The sequence below is a fragment of the Amphibalanus amphitrite genome, unplaced genomic scaffold, assembly GCF_019059575.1.
Source record: "Amphibalanus amphitrite isolate SeventyFive unplaced genomic scaffold, NRLGWU_Aamphi_draft 001990F_arrow, whole genome shotgun sequence".
NCBI lineage: Eukaryota > Metazoa > Arthropoda > Thecostraca > Balanomorpha > Balanidae > Amphibalanus > Amphibalanus amphitrite.
In genome coordinates this window covers 52689-80000 of record NW_024883483.1, presented here as the reverse complement: position 1 = coordinate 80000, position 27312 = coordinate 52689, and the positions used below count along the sequence as shown (strand labels likewise).

General features: G+C 47.8%; 3 protein-coding genes across 3 annotated transcripts in view; all 3 read left to right on the top strand.

Annotated features, from left to right (window-relative positions):
- The window catches only part of LOC122376036, a 4100-nt gene extending 317 nt beyond the window's left edge, over positions 1-3783 (top strand). Inside the window, exon 2 of the mRNA XM_043355701.1 lies at positions 2962-3783. Coding sequence (XP_043211636.1) covers positions 2962-3375 — 414 coding nt within the window. The 3' untranslated portion in view covers positions 3376-3783. The remainder of the gene's footprint in view (positions 1-2961) is intronic.
- Positions 3784-6344: 2561 nt separating this feature from the next.
- Positions 6345-15032, top strand: LOC122376032 (death domain-associated protein 6-like). Its single transcript, XM_043355688.1, has 2 exons — positions 6345-6355; positions 12743-15032. The coding sequence occupies exon 2, from the start codon at positions 12757-12759 to the stop codon at positions 14440-14442; it is 1686 nt and encodes a 561-aa protein (XP_043211623.1). The 5' UTR covers positions 6345-6355; positions 12743-12756; the 3' UTR covers positions 14443-15032.
- A 5314-nt stretch (positions 15033-20346) lies between these two features.
- LOC122376035 (techylectin-5A-like) lies at positions 20347-21699 on the top strand. Its single transcript, XM_043355700.1, has one exon. It carries the CDS (start codon positions 20347-20349, stop codon positions 21697-21699), a length of 1353 nt encoding a protein of 450 aa, XP_043211635.1.
- The last annotated feature ends 5613 nt before the right edge of the window (positions 21700-27312 follow it).

The following is a 27312-nucleotide window of genomic DNA, read 5'->3' as shown; positions in this document are numbered from 1 at the left end:
ATTTTTCGTGATGTTCTAGAGCTCCAGCTCATGAGCTATATGCCGCTTTGTTTGAAAGCGTCAACATTGGGGAAAATAGCCTCTGATGTCCTCCGGTGTAACTACTTTTAGTCCGATCTAAAATAACTGCAGTATGTTCTTTATGACTTTTTGGCGGTCTCTCGAAAGCCGCTTTACCACGTGCCGTTAGTCACTGCGTGGCCTAGCCCGCGACCTGGTGGGGGGGGCTATTTTTTGCCCCCCCTCCAGACTTTTCGATATATCTCCAGAACCGCTGCGCCGATCGTCACCAAACTTTCAGTACCCTCCCGGACATCAATTTTACACATTGTGACCAAATTTTTTTCCAAAGGCTATGATAGGTTGGCCGGAAATGACGTCAGAGTGACGTCATGTTCTGCCGTTTTCGACCCAAAAAAGGGTTTCGCGGGAAGAGCTGTCAGGCCTATAGCTTTGCAAATACAGAAAAATGACAAAGACATAAAAGCTGTAAATTAGACAGGGCTACAAAACTGCTATCTCGGATTTTTGAAATTTTTTGATTTTGACCCCCAAAAATCAAAAAATAGATTTTTTGAATATAACAATCGAAAAATCCAAAAAGTTTTTTGAATTTCGCAAAAACCGGAATATATGTGATAGCCCTTACCGCCTTCCATCCACATACCAAATTTGAGATTGATACCTCTTTTTTTTGGCGAAGTTATAGCGAAAAAACTGTTCAAAATTGATGACGTCAAATTTTCAAACTCAATTTTTAGCAATTCTAGACCCCGTAGCGCAAAACAAAGACCACCATTAGACTCCCCGTGACGAGCTGCATCGAATTAATACCCATTTTATGCAAAACTATCAACTTTAAAATTTGACCTTTTTTGGCCTGACCTTGACCTGACCTTGACCTGAACTTCACCAGAAAGTGACCTAAGCCGTACCTGATAGTCTTATAACCAACACCATTGAGTTAGAAATGAAAAATTGGCCATAAAACATGTATCACACAACCTTAGTAAAGTTGGGCTCATGTGACCTGACCTGTGACCCTTGGTGACCTGACCTGTGACCTGACCTGGTATTGCCAGTGACCTCTAATAGCAACATATCTACTAGGCAACTGACGCCCTACCGCTGATTCTTTGTTTGTTTGTTTGTTTTTTTTTTTTTTGTTTTGTTGGGTTAGGCCCTTTCGGTCGACAAGACCATTGCAGAGCCGGAAGGATGATAGGAATTAGGGGGAGACATTGGTCTGGGCAGGCATCCTAGTGAGTCGCCGGGGCTGAGCCCGTCCGAAGACAGGCCGCCCAGCCCCAAGGCACTCACTGCACCCGGCTACGGGGTGCGCTCCCTCGGGAGCAGCGGTGCCGCTACAAGGGAGCAGCCCGCATGAGATAAAGTTGCCTGTCCAGCCCGGAAGGGGGTTGTGGGGTGGAGGAGAAGGATTTCAGTATCCTGAGGATAGAAGCACGGATAGGTGTGACCGCTGATTCTCGACAAAATGCGTTTTCCTCGGTGTTATAGCGCATTCCCTAGAAGACCCGTGAACGGTGAAACATTTCATCTTTGACCTGACCTGTGACGTCATCGGTGACCCCGAGGTCAATGAAATTTGGTTTCCTTCGACAAATTTGACAGGCCTTTCGAACGCTTTTTGAATTTTGCGGATCCGTCCAGTAGTTTCGGAGATACGAGGGGGGGCCAAAAATAGCCCCCCCCCCCCACCAGTAGAGCACTTCACGGATAGGCTTTTTAGGATCCGGCCCGGCCCATATCCGGCAAGTCATATCCAGATCCGCCCATTATCCGCCTTTCTTTGAATATCAGAATCCGGCCCACCCATGGCCCGTATTGCAGCCAAACTTCCAAAAAATATCCGTAATAATCCGTTTCACCAATAACTGGTTTCACCCAAAACTGGACTAACAAATTCAATCTAAGGGACCAGACAGCCATACATCTCACAGACCATCATGGTTCCAAAAACCATGCTTATAAACCTAAAACCACATGAAAATCACCACATTGGTAAACTAGGTATCATCCTTCAATAGTAATACACAATTTCTCTAAGAAGTAAGAAGATAGGGAAGTTCAGGTCATCAAATCCATGTATGGTGGTAGTTAGTGAGTTACAAGTGCCCAACAGATATTACATAATTGTAATACCGCCCCATGCCCACTATCCACATCCCAGTCTTTACTCACCCACACGCAAAGTGCAAACTTCAGTGACTCCAGAAACTTTAGTGACTTGTTTCATAATAATTCTTATTCCATTCGGAGCTGACAGTCCCCCAATATGCGTGGTTTTTTCATCTAAGAATGTTAGATTGTCATTGCTACCTCGTATTTGTACCACGTATGTTCACATACGAAATGACAAGAAACGGGACAGGCTCATAAAGAAAGAACATTAGGTTAATTTTTAACTTCAATGTTGAATGTTAAAATTTTGATCCGTTTTGATCCGGGTTCAACCTTCAATTCCCAAATCCGGCCCGCCCATATCCGTTATTTTTTAACAAATTTAGAATCAAATCCTATCCGGTCCGCGGATTTATCCGTGGATAACGGATTTATCCGGCCCATGAAGTGCTCTACCCACCAGGTCGCGTTATAAACAGACCCCACCAGGGCGCGGGCTAGGGGACGAGCATAAGGGTACGAGAATGCTTCATTCCCCGACTAGATGTGTTACTATCAAACTACCACCCTAGCGCGGGATGTTTATTGACTTCTAAAACTTGCTTAAAAATGAAAATTCCGATTGGTACGTAGTACCATAGTGTAATAAATAACATTATTATATTATTTATTATTACTATTGTTATCTAACTATTACTATTGTTACTACTATTATTTATTATTACTATGTTATTTATTATTATTAGTTATTAATTAAAGTACGTACTCTCAGCAGCCCTAAGACTGATTTAGAATCACACATCTTATCTTTATCCGCAGCCGCTAGCTATCTCCTCATCCGAGTCACTCAGCGCCAGCATGGAGAGGATGGTCGTGAGAGATGGAGAAGGTGGAATAAGTACCTCTGCAGAAACAGCTGACGACGACGACGAAGATGATGACGACAGCGGCGAGGCAGCCACGTCCACCGGCTCTGCGGCAGCCGAGGACCTAACCGAGGCCGAGTCTCCTTCAGAAGCTGGCACTACCATCGACACAGAAGATGGAAGCGCTGAAATGGAGTCCAAACGTCCTCGCCGCCGTAGGAAGGGCGGCCGGGTCGGCTGCGCTGCCCAGGACGGCGGCAGGCGCAGGAGGAGGAAGCGCCCGGCTCAGGCGGAACCTGAAGAAGGCGAGGAGGACACCGTGGTGGCGGCCCCCGAGGGAGACGAGCCGACTGCGACTGCCCTTTAGTGTTGATTAGGCTGTTCGAGCCGAACCGAGATTCTGCTTGGTCCAAGGTTGCATTTTGGTGCACTTTCCTGGACTGGCAGGACTCTCATCCGTCGATGAATTCACTCTTTATGCCGAAACAGGACAATGACTTTGATCGACAACTGACTTTGACTTCGGGCCGTCTGTGTCTGTTTGTGTCGTAGTCAGTGCAACTGCACCAGCAAATACCACTGGGCGTTCAAATAAATTCAGACACCTGTGAGCACGGGTTTTTCCTCACATTCGGCTGTGACACCGCACACCATAATAATCCATTGTGCAGTTATTGCGAATCGTGCAATGCAAAATATAAATTGATATGCTTATCAATGGTAACCGTGTTTGTTTTATGAGGAGATGCACAATAAAGACCATGCAAACACTAAACAGCATTTCTTGAATTGTAATTTGTAGGTACTGCCAGTGGCGGATCCAGGGGGGGGGGGGGCAAAATGGGCATTTGCCCCCCCAAACGGCATGATTTTAACATTACGCCTATGGACGATGCATGGAAAGAATCGATAATTTTTATGGTTTGCCCCCCCCCCCCCCAAAAAAAAAACTCTGAGCTGGATCCGCCTCTGGGTACTGCTCGAGTGTCATCCACAATATGTTCGGCGAAATTTGACGGCTTACGCTCTTCGCCTGTCGCCAAAAGTTATACAAGGAACTGTAGTAGTCGCTATATGTATGATTTACCCGCGCCACGCTTGGCTTTTCAAAAGTAGACTCCCGCCGCTGGGGGACAGATTCTGAAGTCCTTCTTCCTTCCGAAAGGATAGTCGTAGAAAGACGGGGAAAACAGCAATCGAAAACTCGCAACAAGACAAACCCTTGGAGTACAATTTTTGAAAGTAGGTCACAGGTCGGTTCAAGGTCAGGCCAAGGGAAAAATTGCATTTTTCCCTCTGGAACTCTTCTAGATCACTGGCTTTGGAGCCCAGCTGGCGAGAAATGGGCTGAGATTGATCACCCTAAACGCTTTCTTAGGCTTCCAAGACAATATGTGTTGGATAAGATGCCATGTGTAAAGGTCAAGGTCAAGGTAAAGTCAGGTCATCAAGTACGAAATGCAGAATAGGATTTATGCGACACATGTTTTCTGCGTCATTTTAGTTTGCTAATTGCTAATAAAACTCGATGGGCATACGCAATTAGTAATATTGACCATATTTAGATGAAGTTCATGTCGAGGTCAGGTCAGGATAGGATTAAATGAGGTCAAATTTAGAAGTTGATTCTTTAGACCCAAAAAGGTGTCTATCTGAAACAATATGTCACGACAAATATCGGTATAGGTAGGGGAGAGTGGGGTAATTTGGCCGCTTTTTTTAGAAAACGATGTAACTAAAAATCGACAACACATTTCTGCATTTTCTCAACGCTGACAGGTGTGGCATACATTTTACTTTCTTTGACAGTACACTTGAAATGATTAACTACTTAAATTGAAATTGTGGCGTATTACAAAGGTCTGCAAAGCGGCCAAATTGCCCCACTAGCAGGGTTATTTGGCCGGGGGTGTGGGGCAATTTGGCCGGTGTTAGTTTGAGGCCATGATTTTTGTTATAGGTGAGTCAGCTTCACATTCAGCAATGACGCGTGTCCTACGACGCATTTGAAGCATTTTGGAGGTTGGCTCGGCCGTCACAGGGGTCGAAAATAGTCAAAATAGCGGCTCTAGATGCGATGACAGTTTTTTACGAACAACTTTTGAAGTAATCAAGCTAGGCCAAAACTTAAAGTACCACGTAATTCTCCCGTCATTCCGCATCGAAACATGTATGTGTTGACCTCGAGAGGTCAAGGTCAAAGGTTGGCTTCAGGTCACGTTACCTCAGGTCGCTTGACCTCAAGGTTACGTGAGTTCAAGGTCATTATGTATATCATTCGATGCGCCTTGACGAGCTGAACACAATGAGACCATTTGCACGGCTGTATCTTTTTTCTGTAAGTATTTATTAGCCAAAAGGCGTTAGGTAACCTTTGATGACGTCACATGCCCTTACAGCTGTCCAGTAGGGAATATGGCATCAAGGTAGTCAAAGTTGGTCATGAATTATGTCCTTTATGGTATAATTGACCATGACAACTCGGCCGTCCCAGCATAGTGACTCTGAGTGCACCGGCCAAGTTGCCCCGCTAGTCCCGGCCAAATAACCCCACATTGCCATTCTGAAACTTTTTGTCTATAAAGTCGTCATGGCTGTACAGAACTAGATGAAATTGCTCTTGGAACCGCTGAACACCCAAAAAATAGCGCTATAATGTTGGAATTCGTTTACAGCCCAAATACTACCTACATGTTATACAAATTTTTAAACGGAAATAAAAGTTACCATTTTCTAACGTAATTAACCTTTTATTAATTTTTAATAAAACTATAGGGGGGAAAGTTTTGACATTTGTTCTCGAGTTAGTTCTGCTGATGACAAATGAATAGAGACTAAAGTTATTTCATTCACTTTTATCAGCTTTCGTACAGGTGGGGGCGGCCAATTTACACCACCGGCCAAATTACCCCACTCTCCCCTACACCAAGAAGCAAGGCCCTATATACCCCCTAAGAAGTTGGTATCCGAGTGGCATTTCTAGCTGTAAGGTTTGTCGTTGCAGCCTGAGTTCGCGACCGTTGCTTGTATCGGACGCAGTGCGAACGCCGAACATGGTGATGCTGTAAGGTTTTCCACGGTCGTCAATGGCGCCGACTAGACAATACGTGTACAAATGAACGGGTTTATGGATGCGGCTACCATGAGGAGGAAGACCCCTGCAACAGAGCGGTCAGGTGCCATTTGAAATGTTTATCGCTGAGTTTATCGCTGTGTCAGTCACGGGACCGGGCCGTGTCCCGTATCGCCGGATGCGGCGCCGTCTGATAGAGGCCAGTCGCACCGAGCTCTGCAGACGTCCTGCCAGCTCCGAGCCGTCAGTCCGAGCTCGGCAGTCGGCGCTGGAGGTTTGCTTTCTCTGCACCAGTGTCAACATGTCGGCCCTCAGCGGCAGAGTGGCGACGCTCCTAGCTTTGAACACGCTGATCGTGACGGCTGGCTGTGCCGAGGGCAAGTCTATACCGTTGCCAAAGTTCATAAAGCTGGCGGTGCACTCTGAGCTGCAGCCAATCATCAGCCTACTGCAGTCGGGACAAGAACAGCTGGAGAGCAGGCTAGAGTCGAGGACGGAGGCTCTGGAGCGCGGAATGGAGTCACGCTTGGAGTCCATCGAAGACAGGCTGACTCTGCTCAACTCCCGAATGGAGGAGCTGACCGGCCGACTGGACGGCCAGCAGACTCAGCTAGACGAGGTCATCACACAGCTGAACGGCCAGAACTCCCAGCACGACGAGAACACTGTCACAGGGAACGAGCACACAGAACGACTGAGCGCGCAAACAAAGAGCCAGACCGAAACCAAAGAGCAGGGCAGGGAAGGATAGGGCACGGTAAAGGAAACGAAAAGAAAGAAAGGTTGGCGCCACAGTCGTCGCGTCAACAATTGGGACTTGACACACACATCAGATTCCCCTTGGGGGGGAATTTACGCGAGGCGGAGGGGGCGGCGGGCCGGGGGCGGGGAGAGACGGGACACCGCGCGACGGCAAGGTACCGCCGTGTGCGGCAACGGGGGGGGGGGGGGCTGAGACCAGACATGAGCCGACTCACCGACCTCTCCAGTGACCTGACCCGGACCCACCGACCTTTACAGTGACCTCACCCGGACCCACCGGCCTCTCAAGTGAGCTGACTCGGACCCACCGACGCCCACTCCATACTGCGCCGCTCGGCCGAGCAGATAGCTGTTCCGCCCCGCCCCCCTCCCCGGACCGTCGTCGGGTCCACCGCACCATGCTGCCTGCGGCTCTGGGACTCGGCGGTGTTGTCCCGGCTATCTGACGTCCTTCCTGTCGGGCCGCAGCTGCAGCGGCGCGGTCACCGTCCCTGTGCGGAGCTCGGCGGTTGGTGTCAGCCCGCTGTCGGTCAGCAGCCCGTCCGTCCCTGTGTGGTGACTCTGTCCTGGTGAGACGGTGACCGGCGGACTCACCGTGTGTCCCCGTACTGAACGGGCATCCCCATAGACAGACTGACCGGCTACAGGCACAGTCTCACGGTTGGTTGCGGACCGGATCCAGGCCGCGGGCCGTAGGTTGCCGAGCCCTGTTTTAGAGGGTGCAAAAAGGTAAACATAGCCTGCCAGATGCCAGTGCCTTCATGTTTAATAAGGCCTGGTTGTTGTTGCTTTTGCATGACTGACGCATTAGTCCGTCAGAAGTTGTGACTTATTACAGTTTGACATGTTGTTTCCATAGGTACGTACCTATCCATTAGCCATTCGCGCTAAGGTTATGCTTGCTTTATCTTTTGACACATTTGCTCCACATACTATGACGTTATGGGCGCAAAATGACCCCAGTAGTCGGCGCGCCGTAAAGCTCCAATAAACAAACAACAACAAGGTTGTTGTTTGTTTCCCGGACGCACTGAAAATTGCAGTGGTAAAACCAATTTATAAAGCTGGGGATAAAACATCATTTAGTAACTATAGGCCTATAAGCATTCTACCATACCTATCTAAGATACTTGAAAAGATTATTCACGAAAGAACGACAAGATATCTACTTGATGCCCTTATTCTTAATCCATCTCAATTCGGGTTTCAAAAGAAAAAATCTACCTACATGCCCTTACTTTTGCTCCAAGATTACATCACTACCTCACTGGAAGCAGGCAAAATCATCTGTGGTATTTATCTGGATTTAAAGAAAGCCTTCGATACTGTCGATCATTCCATCTTGCTAAAAAAACTACATATCTATGGGTTTACTGGTCCACCATTACATCTCATTAAATCATACCTGACAAAAAGATTACAATGTGTGGAGTACCGTGAAATAAAATCTGAACTAAAAGAAATAAGTATTGGGGTTCCTCAAGGCTCTATATTAGGCCCGCTATTATTTCTTCTCTATATAAATGACTTACCAAACATAGCTAATAAGACATATATAAAATTTCTCCTTTATGCCGATGATACCGCAATCTTCTTCGAAGCCACAAACTTAAAAAGTCTGGAAAATATCATTAGATATGAATCTAAATTTGTCTGTTCCTGGCTACAAATGAATAAGCTTACCCTCAACACTCAAAAGACAGTATATCAAGTATACAGTAATGCCAACCAAGAATTTGAACTAGACATAAAATTTAATAATGACTGTATCAAAAAGGCAGACGCAGTTAAGTATTTGGGAGTATACATTGATCCAAAATTAAAGTGGTCAGTCCATATCGATTATCTTGCTTTGGCCATAAGCCGCAACATAGGAATCATAAACAGAATTAAATACTTATTGGACAGGAAATCACTTCTTTTGCTCTACAACTCATTAGTATTGCCCTACATAAACTACTGCACTGTCGTATGGGGCTTCACTTTTCCAACTTACCTAAACAAAATTGAAATCCTTCAAAAACGTATTATCAGAATCATTGATAATCAGCCTAGACTTGCTCATTCGGATCCCATTTTCAAAGCCCTAAACCTGCTAAAAGTAAAAGATATTGCTAAACAACAGCTTCTTCTAATTATGCATCGAAAGTTAAATGGATCTTTACCACCATCTCTTGAAACTCTTTTCTGTTTGCAGGCTGACCAAAACATCCAAACAAGAACTACGCACCACTTCCGAGAAACATTCACACGAAAATTATATCGCACAAAAACTGCCTTCTGGCAAGGTCCTCGACTTTGGAACAGCATTGTAGCACCCCACTTTTTGTTGTCAGAAATTCCTGAACTGTCGAAAGAAACTATTAAAAAACATACAAAAACGCAACTCATCCTCAATTATACATAGCACTGCACAGATGTACAAGGCCCTTTCATGTCAGTCTATTAAAATTTACATATTTTAACATTGATAAGTCCCTTTTAACAACAACACACAGTTAGAACAATATACCATGATACACCTTTTGCCACATCCATATGCTGTGACCTGGGGACTCGACCAGCAACAAGCTTTGCTTAGCTGGCCGAGATTCCCAGGTCACACCATAATATCACACTAATGCATGACCAGCCTTATTTTCAACTGCATGAATGAGACCCCTCTAACCCAATGTATAAATGAAAAGTATGAGTGTTCTTTTCGGGATCGTAGTGGGAGGTTCAGTCAATGACTCATTAGTCCATTGACTTCTTTCCGCCTTCTTCTTACACCATACTAACATCCCTGGCCCCTCTTTTGTGCTTATATTTGGTTTATTTCCACCTCTTAGCAGGGAGTGCCGCGACATTTATCTCCTCAGTTTTTCTGGTGTTAACGTAAGGGCTCTGTTGTCGCTGGGTTCGAGGGCGGGGGCACTCCTGGTCACCTGTTCATGGGTGGCGGTGTATTTCTTAAAAAAAAAGGTTATGTCATCTTCACTGAGCAGTACCTACACTGATGGGAAGTGGCTGCTACTATATGTCATAAATATGCGTAAGGGTTTGCTCACCTACCCTGGGCATCCTAGGCAGTTCTCCCCTATGCACCAAACTGTATGCTGGATTCAGCAAAGTGTTTTAGGGAGGGTTTACACTAGAGATGTCAATCGGATACCAACTTTTTGGTATACCGATACCAAACCGATACCAAATTGGTATTTGGTTACGGAGCGAGCGAAGCGAGCGGAGTCTTACGTAGAATAACGGAAATTTCTGAGTATGAGCGCCGGCCGTGGTCACGATTCTGCGACGCTTATATCTCAGCAACCACTTGACCGATTTACACGCGGTAATTTTTGTAGGGTAGCTTCATTCTTTCTACCAAGTATTGGACTATTCCAGATGCATGTGGGTGACCCCTTATGCACGTGCCACGTGCATAACGAAGAGGTGTCACTTTTGTAATAGTTGCAATATCTCGGTAACTACTGGGCCGATTGCGCTGAAAGTTGGCATGTAGGTAAGCACCCACTAGCCCTCGCCCGCACATGCCATTTTCCCATCCTAGAACGCACATGGGGGGGGGGGTTGCCACCCCCCGCGCCATTTCGTTCCTGTTGGAGATAGAGCTTAGCGGTAAAGACCAAAAAGATTCTTTGGGAAGAGACAAATCCAATGATACCCAGTTTTACCTTCTCAGGTCAGTCATTGACCTTCCAGGTCAGGTCAAACTAAAAAATGTTGCTGTTTTGGGTCAGCGTTGGATATCAAGTGCGCTGCTTATCAAATACCGATGACGATGCTGTTTTCTGGTGCCAAGCCAGCTAGAACCTCTTTGTCATACTACCCGACCAGAATTTTGCTGCTGAGGTCATTTCAGGTCAAGTTAGGTCAAGGTCAATTATATGTGTTTGTATGTCTGTGTGTGTTTGTGTGTATACTGATGTGTGTACCGATTGTTTTTGGGTCCATATTACATGAAATCATGATCTGAGAAGCTTTTACCAAAAATGCAGTCAAAAAACTTCACAAAAAGTAAATTCGGCTTGCCTTAAAACCCTCGAACGCACATGGGGGGGGGGGGTTGCCACCCCCCCCCCCCGGTAGTCTTTCTGCTCTGCACTCAACATTTTTAGAGCTAGAAGGCTGATTTTTCGTATAGCTGCTTCTCTATCCTTTTTTGATGTCCACTGAAAATTTCAAGTTTCTGTGGTTTTTGGTTTCGGAGATATGACCTTGTTTTTCAGGTCATGTCATGACCCAAATGGCCAATTCTCAACATCTTGCGTTGGCTATGGGCCTTGTGAGCTTCTGACACCTTGATTTCGGCCTTTTTTGCCAGTCTTACCTCCCACCTATCATGGAACATGTTGTTCGACGATGTACAGATGTCAAGGTCAAGGTCAAGGTCAACCTAGGTCATCTAAGATAATTGCGTTTTAGGCAAGCGGAATTTACTTTTTGTGAATTTTTTTACTGCATTTTTGGTAAAAGCTTCTCAGATCATTATTTCATGTAATATGGACACATAAACAATCGGTGCACACATCAGTATACACACAGACACACACAGACATACAAACACATATAATTGACCTTGACCTAACTTGACCTGAAATGACCTCAGCAGCAAAAACCTGGTCGGGTAGTGTGACAAAGTGGTTCTAGCTGGCTTGGCACCAGAAAACGGCATCGTCATCGGTATATGATAAGCAGCGCACTTGATATCCAGCGGTGACCCAAAACAGCAACATTTTTAGTTTGACCTGAGCTGGAAGGTCAATGACTGACCTGAGAAGGTAAAACTGGGTATCATTGGATTCGTCTCTTCCCAAAGAATCTTTTTGGTCTTTACCGCTAAGCTCTATCTCCAACAGGAACGAAATGGCGCGGGGGGTGGCACCCCCCCCCCCCCATGTGCGTTCTAGGATGGGAAAATGGCATGTGCGGGCGAGGGTTAAACGCAATTATCTTAGATGACCTAGGTTGACCTTGACCCTGACCTTGACCCCTGTACATCGTCGAACAACATGTTCCATGATAGGTGGGAGGTAAGACTGGCAAAAAAGGCCGAAATCAGGGTGTCAAAAGCTCACAAGGCCCATGGTAAACGCAAGATGTTGAGAATTGGCCATTTGGGTCATGACATGACCTGAAAAACACGGTCATATCTCCGAAACCAAAAATCACAGAAACTTGAAATTTTCAGTGGACATCAAGAAAGGATACAGGAGCAGCTATACGAAAAATCAGCTTTCTAACTCTAAAATGTTGAGTGCAGAGCAGAAAGACTACCTGGGGGGTTGGCAAGCCCCCCCCCCCCATGTGCGGGCGAGGGCTAGGCAATGCATATCCATGTGCCAGAGTTGGGGTGCTGCTGCACGTGCGCACGTGCAGGGGTCGATTCCAGACCTCGAGAAAGGCTCGACCGATTGCGCTCAAATTTGGTACACGGTTACGGAGCAGTTAGTAGGGTGCCGTGCACAAGTCAGTTGGGACCCATTTTGCACGTGCGCACGTGCAGGGTGCCGCTTCCAGATCTCGAGAACGGCTGAGCCGATTGTGCTCAAATTTGGCACATCGCTAGAGACCGGTTAGTAGGGTGCCGTGCCGTGCACAAGTCAGTTGGAGGTACCCCCTCGCAATTTCGCACGTGCAAGGCCCACCCTCTCGCTCGCTCCGTTATTCGCCCCAAAAGGCGTTATACTGGTATTTCAATCGTAATGTGTTTGGTATTTTGTTGGTATCATAAACCCTCACTAATGGCTAAGAAATCGGTAATAAGTTGGTATTTCCATAATTTTCCCAAGTTGGTTTGGTTTCGGTATTTTCCCGTGGTTTTGGTTGGTATTTGGTTTGGTATCGGTATTCCGATTTTCCGTAATTGACATCACTAGCTTACACTTGATGTTTGTTTCAGGTACTCTCAACAAGATGGATGATGTAATAATAATAAGTGATGATGACTATACTCCTCCTGCTGCTCAGCAACACAGAAAAGCCACATCAGACAGCAAGATAGACCAGACTGCTGGCTGCTCGCTGGCTGCCGGGCTCGGCGGGACCAAAGCCGTCTGCAGGCGGGGCGATGACGCGGAACCGCCCGAGCTCCGTGATCGTCACTTGTCGACCGGAAACTGCTCCAAGTCGGTCGCAGATGACCGGCCTGCCCGCTCCAGACGGCCGGCTGGTGCTATTGGCGGCGAGGAGGCCAACCCGGAGCCCAAGTGTGCCCGCTTGGACTCCCGGTGTCGCGGTGACCAGAAAACAGAAGAGACATCAGAGTCGAAACCGGAACCGGAACCGGAGCAGAAACCAGAACCGGACCCATGTAAAGATGGTCTGGAGGAGGTGTGCGCTCTGCTAAAGCCGCTGCTGTCCGGGCCCGAGCTGAAGATAGAGGCGAAGGTGCGGCGCCGCCACGCTGCCGTGCTGGCGGTGACCAGCGGTCATCCCGGGCGAGTCCAGCACCTGATTGGAGTGACGCGTCAGTGTGCCGAACGGCTACGTGCAGAGCCGGACCGCTGCTTCACCGTGGTGCGCGGCTTCCTAGAGCAGCTCGACCAGTTCAAGATCGTGGCATATTCGGCGCAGAGCTGCTCCGCGCCGCGAGTGGCGCTAAAAGCAAACGCCGCCGCTGACAACACTGAAACAGCAGCGACGGATAATGTCGCAAGAGCAGCAGACAAAGTTGACAAATCGAAGAAAGCTAATTTAAATGACGCACCAAAGGCATCACCCTCTCCCTTTGCAACGGTGGACGGCTCAGCAGCGCCTTCTGAGCAGAACGAGAGGGAAAAACGTCGACATCGACGTCACGTGGCCAAGTTAGAGAAGACGCTGCGCCGGCTGGAGCGCGAAATCGTGCGTCAGGATAAGCTGGAGGTGGACTGGGATGACGCCGCCTGCTCGGCTTACATCGTGGGTGCCCGCCTAAAGCGGCGCTACGTGCGGGTGTATCGCTACTACTGCCGGCTGGTGGGCGCCACCGAGGAGGCTGAGAAACTCGACTGGCAGCCAATCCGCTTCCACGGCACCGGCTACTCGCAGATCAACCGGCGCATCGAGAAGTTCGTCAACCGCAATCGCGAGTTCCCCGACTTCACGGACGTGCTGAGCCTGATCAAGCAGGCCAACCAGCACTGTCGGCTGCATCTGGGCCCGACGGCGCTGCACGACCAGGCCGAGAGGGCGTTCCTGCAGATCGGGACGCTGCTACAGAAGCAGCGCCGCGTTGCGCTCGCCGAGTCCATGGATGCGCTGACGGGCACTGAAGACTGGCGTGGTTGCGATCCGTCGGCGACCGACCCGATTCTGGCCGAGAAGCTAGCTCAGAGCGCCGCCGAGGGCTCCAAGAGGCTCAATGAGAAGTTTAGTGACTTTGTACAGCGTCAGGAGTCGATGGCTGCTGAGCGGCGGATGAAGCGCGCCGAGTCGGACAAGGACGAAGACGGGAGGGAGGAGGAAGAGAACGAGGACGAGGATGAGGATCAGGAGGACGATGACACGGAGGAGTCTGAGGTGACGGACGAGGAGCTGGAGGCGAACCGCGAGGAGCCGGCTGGCGCCAATACCTTCGGGCTGGATTATAGTGATCAGGAGGGCGTCCCGATGGGCTAGAGTTGTCCGAAACAGTGGCTGTAATGGCGGCAAGAGATGGAAGCAGTGGATGGACCTGGAAATGGAGTGATGATTAACAGTTGGGAAAGACGAGTGATGCGCCTGATTCGCGTAGCGCGGTAAAGGTCGAAAATAGCGCAAAATCTGAGGCGATTGCTGATCTAGTGACTTGTCTTCAGAGTGCAGTGAGGACATGGCTCCCGAATTCAAGAAAGTTGAACTGCCTGCTGAGTCGCTGGACTTTGATACCAGGTCAGGTCACAGAGGTCAGGTCACTGGGGGATCACAATATGAAAGTGTCGTGTGATACATGTTTTATGGTCTATTTTACATGACAAATGCGATTATGTGGGTCAGGCAGCCTTTGGAGCCAGCTTAGGTCACGTTTTGGTATATAGCATTTTGCTATATTAAAAATTGCATTACTTTATGCTAGGGCTGTCATAATATGATGTGACCCTAAGCTTTAAAAATCACAGGATGATTATATAGGACTATTTTTAACCCGCGCCCCGTAGGGCTATCGGCGGACCCTACCGCCCGTAGGGGAGGGGCCGTTTCGCCCCCCCCCCCTAAGATCTCGGAAATTTACCGGCCGATTTTCAAAATTCAAACGGTGTTCGATAGCCCCACCGGGGAACTACCTTGTGACCAAATTTCATTGACCTAGGTCAAACCGATATTCGCGAAAAACTACAAGTAGGGGGGGGGGGTGTTCTAACACCCCCCCCCTCCCCAGCAGGGCGCGGGATAAAGCATAAAACTGAAGCGGGACACGAAAAAAATGACACGGGAATGGGACGCGGGAACGGAACACAATAACCGGACAATTTGTGAACAAAAACACAATAAGCAGATTCCGCTGGTGTACTCACGCCCGCTGGTGGTTGGCTTGCTCCTGAGGCCGGCGGTGCTGGTGGCGGTGCTGATAATGCAGGCAGGGGATCTGAAATAGATAAATATTTAGCACTTGCGCCATTTGTGGGTATACATCGTAACTCGTAGTTTTTTTTTTGTTTTTTTTTTATGACATGAAAACTGGCCTAGGTATCGCTTGCAAGATTCTTCACAATATTTCTAAGATGAAGGTAGATATATACTAACACTAAGCATACACAAAGCTCTTTGATATTACTATATCCTTTATCAATGTATTGATAACACATACACAATTCATGCGTGCCTTTTCACTGTCAATACAATACAGAAACACTCACGGAGGCTGGTGCTGGTGATTCCGGAGCCGGTGGTGCTGGTGCTGGTGCTGGTGATGGCTGGTGGTGATGGTGGACCTAAAATAGATGGTAATTTTCATCAATACTTGATCATATTTTTAACCCGCGCACCGACGGGGGTCTGCGCCAACTTCGCACCGAGCGACGGGGGGGGGGGGGGCGGATGACCGCCCCCCCCCCTGAGATCTCGAGAACGAAGCAAGATAGCGACAAGCGGTAAACGGCATCGGATACGCACGGACAAGGTCTGCAATTTTTACCGAGGTCATTTTCAGGTCAGGTCAAAGATGACGTCACAGGGGTCGAAAAAGTCAAAATGGCGGCGCTAGATATGGAGATAGTTTTTCTCGAATAACTTTCGAATTAGTCAAGATAGGAACAAACTAAGGGCATCATCGTGATCCTCTCGTCAATCCGCATCGAATGATATATGAGTTGACCTCGAAAGGTCAAGGTCAGAGGTTGGCCTCAGGTCACGTGACCTCGAGGTCATCATGTATATCTTCGATGCGTCTTGACGAGCTGAACACAATGAGACCATCCGCGCGGCTGTATCTTGTTCCTGTACGGAGTTATTGGCAAAAAACCGCTGGTGACCTTTGATGACGTCACATGACCTTACAGCTGCCCAACAGCAAAACAGACCTCAAGGTAGTGAAGGTTGATCGTATATGAAGTCATGTATGGTATATGGGGCCATTCCGACCCGTTTTAGTGGTAAAAACAGGGAGTTTATTTTTCCCCCGTTGACTTATAATGGGGAGGTCGCGAAATTGACCTGACCTTAGGTCACCGACATCAAAATTCCGAGATATACAAATTGTAGCTACTAATGACCTTATAACATCCTGCGACTTTCAAAGGCCTCCGACATCTACTGTAGCTCTGGCACGGTGACAAAGTTGCAAAAAAGTGACTTGAGGTTGGGTCATTCAAAGTGACCTGGTGACCTGACCTTGAAAGTTAGGAGGTTCAAACTTGCACACCATGTGCAAAATTGATGAGAGAATAGTCGTACCAAGTTTCGTGGCGCTACGCGCCGCGGTTTTCCCGCTATTTGCGAAAAACCTCAGGAGGGCGGATCAAACCTGTGACGTCATCGGTTTGACCCAGGTCAATGAAATTTGGTCACAAGGTAGTTCCCGGGTGAGGCTATCGAACGCCGTTTGAATTTTGAAAATCAGCCGATAACTTTCCGAGATCTTAGGGGGGGCCGAAACGACCCCCCCCCCCTACGGGTGGTAGGGTCCGCCGGTAGCCCTACGGGGCGCGGGTTAACCCGCGCCCCACTGGGGTCTGCGTATAACACGCCCTACTGGGGGGAGGGGCTATTCATAGCCCCCTCTTAACTCCGAAACTACTGGGCCGATCGTCAAATTCAAATGGCTTCTGATAGCCCCGGAAAAACTGTTAGGTGGAACCTAATTTCATTGACCTCGAGGTCACTGATGACGTCACAGGTCAGATAAAAGTAAAAGTTATCGATATTTGGCTTGTTCATGTTTTGGGCTCTGGCTGCCGTCTTACACGTCAGATCAGGCTGATTTTTTGTTCAAACACTCGTGAACAGATGCTTTAGATATCCTGAGGATACCAAACTTGTACTTTGATTTTCAGGTCAGGGTCAGGTCATCATAGGTCACGGAAACCTTTGTCATAAGTCGGTCACGTGACACATGTTTTATGGTCCATTTAGGCCATATATTTCAAATTCGGTGTTGCCTGTGTCATTTGAGGCCATTTTCATCTGAATATAGCTGAGGTCAGGTCACTCAGGTCACTCAGGTAAAAAAAGGTCAAATTTCAAAATTGAAATTTTTGAATAAAACGTATGTCTATCGGATGCAGTTTGAGCTCAGAAACACGATGGTGCTATTTATATTGATGCACGATGTCAGATACGTACAGAAAAATTGATTTGAAAAAAAATGTGATCTTTTTTGCTATAATGCGTATAACTTGGCCATTTTTGAAGATATCTGGCTAAAACTTGCTAGAGTAAGTCATTAGCATGTGTTCTATTATATATTCGCTTTTTCGAAAAGTCAAAAAGTTTTTGAAAATAAATATAAAATATAAGTTTTGAATTTTAATATTATTAATTTTCGAAATTTTCAAAATTTAGCAAATTCGAGATAGCAGTTTGATAGCACAGTTCATTATAAGTCCTCCCATGCAAAGAAATTGGATCTAGCTAAAAAATTGAGCTCTTGGGAGTCATTCCCGTGGTTCAATGTTTTGCGTCGAAATTGGCCGAACATGACGTCACTCTGACGTCATTTCCGGCCGACCTATCATAGATACGAAGTTCACATTTTGACCCAAGGTGTCAAATTGATGCAGCCGAAAGTACTAAAAGTTTGGCGGCGATATGTCAAGCGGTTTAGAAGTTATTGCAGAAAAACGGGAGGGGGGCTATGAATAGCCCCCCCCCCCTGGGGCGCGGGTTAAAACACTGAAATAAATTCATAAAATGAAGATATTTGCTGTACAAGAAATGAGGTGCAGATTTGGTCAAAATAGGTGCATTCGCCGGATAGCCCGTCGTGAAAACGGCTTATATTGACCATATTTAGATGAAGTTCATGTCGAGCTCAGGTCAGGATAGGATTAACCCGCGCCCCGCTGAGGTCTGCCGACCAACGCGCCCTGCTGGGGGGGGGGCAACTTGCCCCCCCCCTAAGATCTCGAGAACCACGCAACATAGCGACAAGCGGCAAACGGTGTTGCATAGCCCCATCAGGGAACTACCTTGTGACCCAATTTCGTTGACCTAGGTAAAACCGATGACCTCACAGGTCAGGTCAAAGGTCGAATTTTCACCGTTTACAGGCATTTCAAGAAATGCGATAGGCGTTATCACAAGTGTATTCGCGGCCATTGGGGCGACGTAAGAAAAGAAGAAAACAACTGGCCCCAAGAACTTTAAATTATCAGTTAGCATGCACATTTTCCTTGATATGTAGAGAATTTACCATTAATTGTTAGAGAAAATTGCATTTAAAATCTTCCATTTATGCTTTTTTCATCGTTTGCACAGTATGTTCTTTTACTAAGCTAGAAACACTTATTAGAAATAGTTCCCGCATCATCAAGAACAATAGGGAAGGCTTGAAGTGAATACAATAATCTAAACGGCTTTGTAATCCATGTGAAGACACTTCTAAAATTGCCTGTAGAAATATTAAAGGCATAAGTTCAACTTTTTCACAAGACGGATGGCTATAAACCTATTCAGCGTGTGACAACTCAGCCGGTATTTCGTCGCCTACAGCCCAGCTTTCCCTAGTGACCGATAGAGGCGCTGCTATCGATGTCCGCCCGTGCCGCCTAACGGCGTTGTAAAATCGAGTAAAATGCATTTCATTGAAAATCATCGATTGGGAAACGTTCGTCAAACACACATTTTGCTATTTGAAGTCACTGATACCACGTCAGGTCACAGCTCGGTCAGGTCACTGAGGGTCACAATATGAAAATATCATGTGATGCATGTTTATGGTCCATTTTTCATGACAAATACGATTATGTGGGTCAGGCAGCCTTTGGGGTCAGTTTAGATTATGTTCCGGTGAAAGTCAGGGCAAGGTCAGGTCAAGGTCAGGTCAAATTAGGTCAGATTTCAAAGTTGATATTTTTGCATAAAATGGGTATCAATTCGATTCAACTCGTCACGTCACAAGGAGTTCAACGGTGTTTTTTGTTTTGCGCTACGTGGTCTAGAATTGCTAAAAATTGAGTTTAAAAATATGACGTCATCAATTTTGAACAGTTTTTTTTTTCGCTATAACTTGGCCAAAAAAGAAGGTATCGATCTAAAATTTGATATGTATATAGAAGAGCGCAAGGACCATCACATACATACCGGTTTTTTGAAATTCGAAAATTTTTTGGGATTTTTGAGTTTTTCTTAAAAAATCAATTTTTTGATTTTTTGTTCATAATCCAAACATTTTGAAAATCCGAGATAGCTGTATTGTATCGCTGTCTATTGTCTACATGACCATTTAAAGAACTTTGAAATTGCTTGGTAACTGTAGCTTTTGTGAGCGTTTCAAGATTTCATGTTTTTTGCTCATTTTTGTTCGAACATGACCTCAGTTTCACCTCAAAAACTCCTGACCTAAGGTGACCTAAGACTTGAAATTTAATGTAAAGGTGTCAAATTGATGCCCAGAAAGGTACTGAAAATTTGGCGGCGCTGCGCGCCGCCGTTTTCTTGCTATTTAGGAAAAACCACTGGGGGGGGGGGGCAAATTGCCCTCCACGCGGGGCGAGGGTTAAATGAGGTCAAATTTAGAAGTTGATTCTTTAAACCCAAAAAGGTGTCTATCTGAAACAATATTTCACGACAAATATCGGTATATGTACACCAAGAAGTCGGTATCCGAGTGGCATTTCTAGCTGTAAGGTTTGTCGTTGCAGCCTGAGTTCGCGACCGTTGCTTGCGCAGTGCGAACGCCGAACATGCTGATGCTGCAAAAATTCTCCACGGTCGTCAATGGCGCCGACTAGACAATACGTGCACATATGAAGGGGCTAATGGATGTGGCTGCCATGAGGAGGAGAAAGACCCCTGCAACAGAGCGGTCAGGTGCCATTTGAAATGTTTATCGCTGAGTTTATCGCTGTGTCAGTCACGGGACCGGGCCGTGTCCCGTATCGCCGGATGCGGCGCCGTCTGATAGAGGCCAGTCGCACCGAGCTCTGCAGACGTCCTGCCAGCTCCGAGCCGTCAGTCCGAGCTCGGCAGTCGGCGCTGGAGGTTTGCTTTCTCTGCACCAGTGTCAACATGTCGGCCCTCAGCGGCAGAGTGGCGACGTTCCTAGCTTTGAGCACGCTGATCGTGATGGCTGGCTGTGCCGAGGGCAAGTCCATACCGTTGACAAAAATCATAAAGCAGATAAAGCAGGCAGTGCACTCTGAGCTGCAGCCAATCATCAGCCAACTGCAGTCGGGACAAGAACAGCTGGAGATCACGCTGGAGTCGAGGATGGCGACTTTAGAACGCAGAATGGAGTCACAGTTGGAGTCCATCGAGGTTAAGCTGACTCTGCTCGGTTCTCGAGTTGAGGAGCTGACTAGCCGACTGGACGGCCAGCAGACTCAGCTAGACGAGGTCATCACACAGCTGATCGGCCAGAACTCCCAGCACGACGAGAAGACTGTCACAGGGAACGAGCACACAGAACAACTGAGAGCTATCGCCATCACCATGGAAAAATATAATACAGAAATGCGTAAATTGGCTACGAGGCTCGACAGTCAGCAGTCACAGCTGAACAAACTCAGCAGTCTACTCAGCGAACAAAAAACCATGGACGGCGACGTTGCAGTGACTATGAATAACGATACAGTGAAGCAGAAACACCCACGTGATTGCAGCGACCTGCCTGCCGGCTCCCCATCTGGAGTTTACCTCATTCGGCCCGGTGTTGACAGTCAACAACCATACGTCGAAGCGTTCTGCGATATGGAAACTGCCGAAGGGAACTGGACGGTGATCCAGCGGAGAGACGACATCCAACCCCGCCAGAATTTCTTCCTCGGATGGTCGGATTATAAGAAAGGATTCGGAAATGTAACCCAGGAATTCTGGTGGGGCTTGGAAAAGATAAGGCAGCTGACGTCGTCAAAGGACCGACGGTACGAGCTCCGTATTGACCTAGAGGCGTTTAACGGCAGGCAGGCATACGCTTTGTATCAAGGATTCGCCATCTCTTCCGAACTGGATGGCTACAGATCGAGGATTTCCAACTACTCGGGAAATGCCGGGGATGGTCTGCAGTATGGCGTCAATGAGAAGTTCTCGACCTATGACCGTGACCAGGACGGCTCGTCGCACTATAACTGTGCGCAACGCGTCCAGGGGGCCTGGTGGTTTGGCAGGGTGTGCGGATACAGCACCATAAACGGGCCGTACCAGGACAGCCGTAGCAGCGACTGGGCTGGAATATGGTGGGTCATGTGGAGGGGACTGGACTCACCGAAGAAGACCGAGATGAAAATCAGGCCAACATAGGTGATTTACATCAAAGGACATCACAGTGATGTACAGGGTGGGGCAGCATAATCGGGAATGCTTTTTGGGCTCTAATCATGAGTAGGCATGACATTATTTTGATAAATTATAGCATGGCAATGAAACGCCCAAAAGTTGTGCATCATCTAACATGACTACATCCATGAGCATGCAACCTCCTGGAAAAGAGCAGCAAAATAGTTCGACGGTGCTCCAAGTGCTTTGCGCGCGCCCATAGACACTAGAGTTCTGCACGGCTGCAATTTTCCACAGCCTAGCCGCCCCGCAGCCGTGGCTCCACAGCCACAGCCGCCCACAGCCGTGGCAAACTGTGGGCAGCCAGCCGTCAGCCGGCCGTGGATACTTTCAATGAAATGCAACCAAATAGTATATAATAAGTTGTTTTTAGTTGAAACATATAGCCAAAAGCACATTGCAATCGGCTATAGATTCTCAAGCTCATGAAGCATCATAGGTTAAGTGGTTGTGTATCTGGCTTTAGGCCGAAGGCCTGAAGCCTGATGCGCAACGCATGCCTATTGCCTACACAAGCCCTTGCAAGGGGTTAAGAAAGATGGGTAGGTACCTAGGTACCTACAACAACAGAAACAATAAACAACGAACCAGAATAGAAGCACTAGCAGTGTAGACATCTAATGCCAAATCCTGAAGCATGGTTGTGGGACAGAACAACAGACCATGATGCTTTTCATTATCAATGTTAGGTATGGAAAATGAAACTCAAGTTGATGGACTGTCAAACAGAGATTGTCTAGTCAAAACTCTTGCTTCTTTCTTACCTTGCATATTTTCTGGGGTGTGATATGCCAGACTTGAAGCAGCCTTCTGGGCAAGTCTCAAACTAATTTGATATGCAAGGCATCAAAACACTAGTGAGCATCCAAGAAAGAAAAACATTCTTCTATTTTGATTTTTCCAAATAATGATCTTCGCTCAAATCCCCCAAGGACGTGCGAGCCACAATTACCTCTTTTAATCAAAAATTTTACTTGAGTTTTTAATGACGTCAATAGCAAAGAAGTGGCAATAAATTGTTTTGTGTCACTATAAACAGCCATAAAAATTATAATTAATAAATAATAATGCTACGTAGTCAAAAACTTGCTTTCAAATAAAGAGTAAGTATCAAATTTATACATTTTCAGAAGAAGACGTCATTTTATTAGTAAAGTCAACAGCTCGCGTAAGAAATATTGTGTTCAGGGTTTTCACCGTCATGTGAATTACGTGTTCAGGGTTTTCACCATCATGTGAATTAACCGTAAGTAAGGTTCATGTTCACTTATAATCTAATTCCATTGGCTTATTTGATCAGCATTTTCTGTTAGCGGTCACTCACACACCAGTTAGAACATAAAGCGCCAGTTTTATATTATGTAATTGGACTTGCCGAAAATCCAGAAATACATCTAAGAGTTATGTTAGATAATATTTTATGAAGCCTTTACCTGCCTTTACCTAGGCGTGATTTCTTTTTCTATTACCTGAAAGAATTATTGAACGCTCATCTTCAATAGCTGTAAGGTGCTCTCCTAATGACCAGGTGAGATTGATTTGAGAGGGATGTGACAATGCAACATGCTGCATTTTCTGAAACTGTCAAGCTCTTGATGATGAAGGAACAATTGGTACCTATAATTAGTATTCTGTACCAGAGTGCAAACTCCCCTACAACAAATGGTAAAACCATTACAGGTTTTCAAAGGCTTCACCACTTTCAATGTTGCTGGGCATCCTTTGCATGAATTTTACAGGCTAGACTGCTTATCAGAATGTGAGATTAAGGATTTAAAATTTTATATTGGAGTACTTAAGATTGAGCTTGAAATCTCACAGCCGTGGCCACAGCCGTAGCCGTGTTCTTGGAGATATTTGCAGCCGCCCCGGCCCACAGCCGTGGGGCTGCAGCCAGCCGCGGCTGCAGCCGGCCGGTGCAGACCTCTAATAGACACTAATGTTAAACGAGTAAAACGAGAACATTTTGTTGAAACCCCTGCAATTCCACGTAAAGGTTGCTGGACAGGTCAACGTGTTATCACGGACAATAAGGATTGTGTGGGAATACTTAGGACAAAAGGTTAACGTAATCGTCGTAAAAATAACTCTTAGCAGAGGACATACAGATGACTCACTTGAATATAAGGAAGACGCTCTTGAGCATATTAAAAAGAAACAATGTTCAAAACTTCAGCGACCAAAAATCTCACCACCGACTGGAATACGACAAAAAAGAATGGCAAGCCATATAGGGGATTGTATCGAGAATATTCCAGCGGTCATGCCAAGGCCGTATAAGAGAGGTAGAATCATCCCGCGATTTCCAATGGACCGGTCGCTAAGCATTAGCGTGACGTCACTGGTGGAGACCGGGCGGCGCCCGGCTCCAAGCTGTACGTCGGGTACATTTGGCACCGTATAGTTGTTATTACTGAACGTAATGACAACTAATGACTCTTAATAACTTTTTTACTCAACTAAAGCTGATTTCCTTGCCGGTACATTGCCGACCCGAGCCCCAGGGTTGACAATCATGGGATATGGGTCGGATGGGCGACCTCGCGACGGGAGAAGGAACAATTGCAATTGTTGTGCCCGCACCGCCGATTGCATTCTCTATCTGCATCGGGGGGGGGGGGGGGGAGCAGGGGGCACGTGCCCCCATCGGATCAGGGGGCCTCTCGGGCCCGAGGGGCCTTGCGACGCCAATTGGCGGCTGAGGGTCTACGCTGGCATCTTTCGACTCAGAAGGGCCCCACAGGGCTCTGAAGAACACCTTATGTGCTCCGAAGAGCCACACTTCTATCCATAAGAGCCCCACACCGGCTTTTTAGTGTCCCTTGTCGGCCTTTGAGGGCCCCTTGCCGGCTTCTCAGGGCCTATTGGCGACCTCTGAGGGCTACTTGCCGGCCTCTGAGGGCCCTTACCGGCCTATCAGGGACCAGCAGCTCTAAGGGTTCCACAAACGCCTGCGATGACCCCCTAAACCAATGGTTGAAGGCCCCCACAACGGCGCCTGCGAGGGCCCTCACCGGCGGCTGTGAAGGCCTCACACCGGTGCCTAGCTGAGGGCCCCACACTGCCACCTCTGAGTGCGACCGGCACCCTTGAATGAGGTCCCGAAACCAGTGCTTCTTATCGGCGGCTCTGGGGGCTCAACGCCGGAGCCTCTGACGGCCTCAGACGGGACCTGCGCATCGGACGGCCACTCACCGGTGACTTTTGAAGGCCCCACACCGACGACTCTGAGGGCCCCACTGGCGTTTGAATGTATCTTGCTGGTCTCTAAGGACTCCACAGGGCTCCCGAAGGCACCGCAGACCTCTTGAGAGCCCCTGTCGGCCTGTAAAGGGTTCGAGCCAGCAGCTCTAAGGGTCCCGCACCCGACTGGGACAACCCCACACTGCAGTGTCTCTGAGGGCCAACAACGGCAACGGTGAGGACCCTCACCGGCGCCTCTAAGGGCCCACAGTGGCAACTCTGGGGACCCCGCACCAATGCATCTGAGAGCCTCACACCGGTACCTGTGAGGGCCCACACCAGTGCCTCCAAAGGCTTCATAACCGGCGGCCCTGAGGGCCCTACACAGGTGATTTTGAGGGGCCTACCGAAGGCATCACACAATCCCTTAGTCTCGCTGAGCTTCTATCCCAATCCCATACCGGCTTCTATCCCAATTCCGGCTCAACTAATTAGCAGTCCCCCCCCCCATGGGTCAGCAGCGCCGCGCCGGTGCCGGGGGCCAGCGCCATCGGGGCGGCAGTCGGCCACGCGCACTCAATGGTTAGCGCTTAGCACCGACGGCTAGCGCACGTCCGGTGTGTTATCGGCCGTGAGCCGCTCCAAAACGGCTGCAGTAACTAGTCGATATAGGTAGTAAGCAGATGCAGAGATGCAGGTGGATTGATGACCGGCAAGCTTTTGTGTTTTACGAGAGTGAAGGGTCGAAGTCGGCTGCTAAGTGGTGAGCGGATTTTATCAGATGCCGGTTCACCATGACCTTTGTCCGGGTCCTGGTACCCTGACGCACTCTTGGAGAGCCGAATCACAGCAAAAATCCACCCACGACTGTATCTATACGGCTTACGCTTTTCTGAAAACGTCTGCGTTTGGCGTTCTACGGGCCCGGCCGGCCGCACCGGCCCCGATTGGCGGTCCTCCAGTGACGTCACCGGTAGTGTTAAGCTGATTGGCGAATAATACATGGGAAGAACCGGGACGACATCCCCCTGGGTCATGCAAAGTAAACATCCTGTTGGGGTGATGGACCTATGGGTGGTCTTCAAGGGAGGTGCACGTGGTGCACCCTACTTCATCGAGCCCAGATAAAATGAGCACCTCTGGTAAATACATCCGCACTGTGGCAGACTCATGTGGAGCCGTCGGAACAGAGGATCACTGACGGTCCAGATCACGACTTACGAGGACTCTGTCCGTGCTGGTACTGCAGTGAGGACGACATGTTATTGTGTAGGGCACCTCCACCTGAGATGAACCAAAAACTTCTGGTCCTTCAACTCCGCCGATTTAAATCCGACCAAATTCTTTACATGGAGCGTTTTTTGGTAGAAGGTTAATGAACAACTTATCATCAGTAAAGACGGTCTTCAGTGCAAGGTACGATGCTGATGGGCGATCATGGACAAGCAGGAGGTTGCACGTGCATGCGCGTGCTTTTGGACCCGCCTTGAGAAGGTCATCGACGCCGAGGGCGGTCACATAGGATGAGAGATAGGTAAAAGGTGACCAATTGATGGGATGTTGCTAAAATAGTGCTTGGAGCTGTATTTTTAAATTCATGACCAAATAATCCCGTTTGATATTTATTCCCGATTATGCTGCCCCACCCTGTACATATATTGTATTACCGGTGACACACGCACAGTGCGGCAGTCACGATTATTTACAAGTACACTGCACTACCATGTACTGTGAGGGTCAGAATAAGAATGTATTTGTGAATTGTGAGTGTCACTTAACCCTCGCATGTGTGCGGCGTTTGCCAGCTTCTAATGTGTAGGGGGGGGGGGGGTCGGTTGGACCCCCCCCCCTTGCCATTTGGCCCCTGATCGAGCTAGAGCTTCGCGGAAAAAACGAGCGTGTTGCCCGTGACGAGAGGAAGCCGATGATACCCAATTTTAAGGTCCTAGATCATTGGTTGACCTTCCAGGTCAGGTCAATGACCCAAAGTCGGGAAAATCGGGACCTGTTAGAAAGTCGTAAAGTGTGGTTGCTAAGGGGTTTTTCGGGGTGCTGATCACGAATATCGTGTTAGTTTTGATCACAGATGATGTCTTGACGCATTTAGACCAGGTCGGGTCAGGTCAGGTCAGGTCAACCAGTAGGCGTCGTGACGGGTATTCGTAGTACGTGTCAACCGCCTCTGACAGCTTCGTAACATGTTACGAAGTCACCAAAACTACTTCGTAAATGTTCAAATGGTTGCTAAATTCGAATTCAGCTCCAAAAACTAGCCTAGAAACATGTAAAACTCGAAAAAGTGACCCGAGGTCACCCGAGGTCACCAAAGGTCAATGACCTGACCTGACCTGACCTTCAGGTGACCTTGACACACACGGGAGTAACATCAAATCA

Coding starts and splice junctions, on each gene's coding strand:
- LOC122376032 (XM_043355688.1), top strand. CDS start 12,757: ATGGATGATGTAATAATAATAAGTGATGATGACTATACTCCTCCTGCT.
- LOC122376035 (XM_043355700.1), top strand. CDS start 20,347: ATGCGGCGCCGTCTGATAGAGGCCAGTCGCACCGAGCTCTGCAGACGT.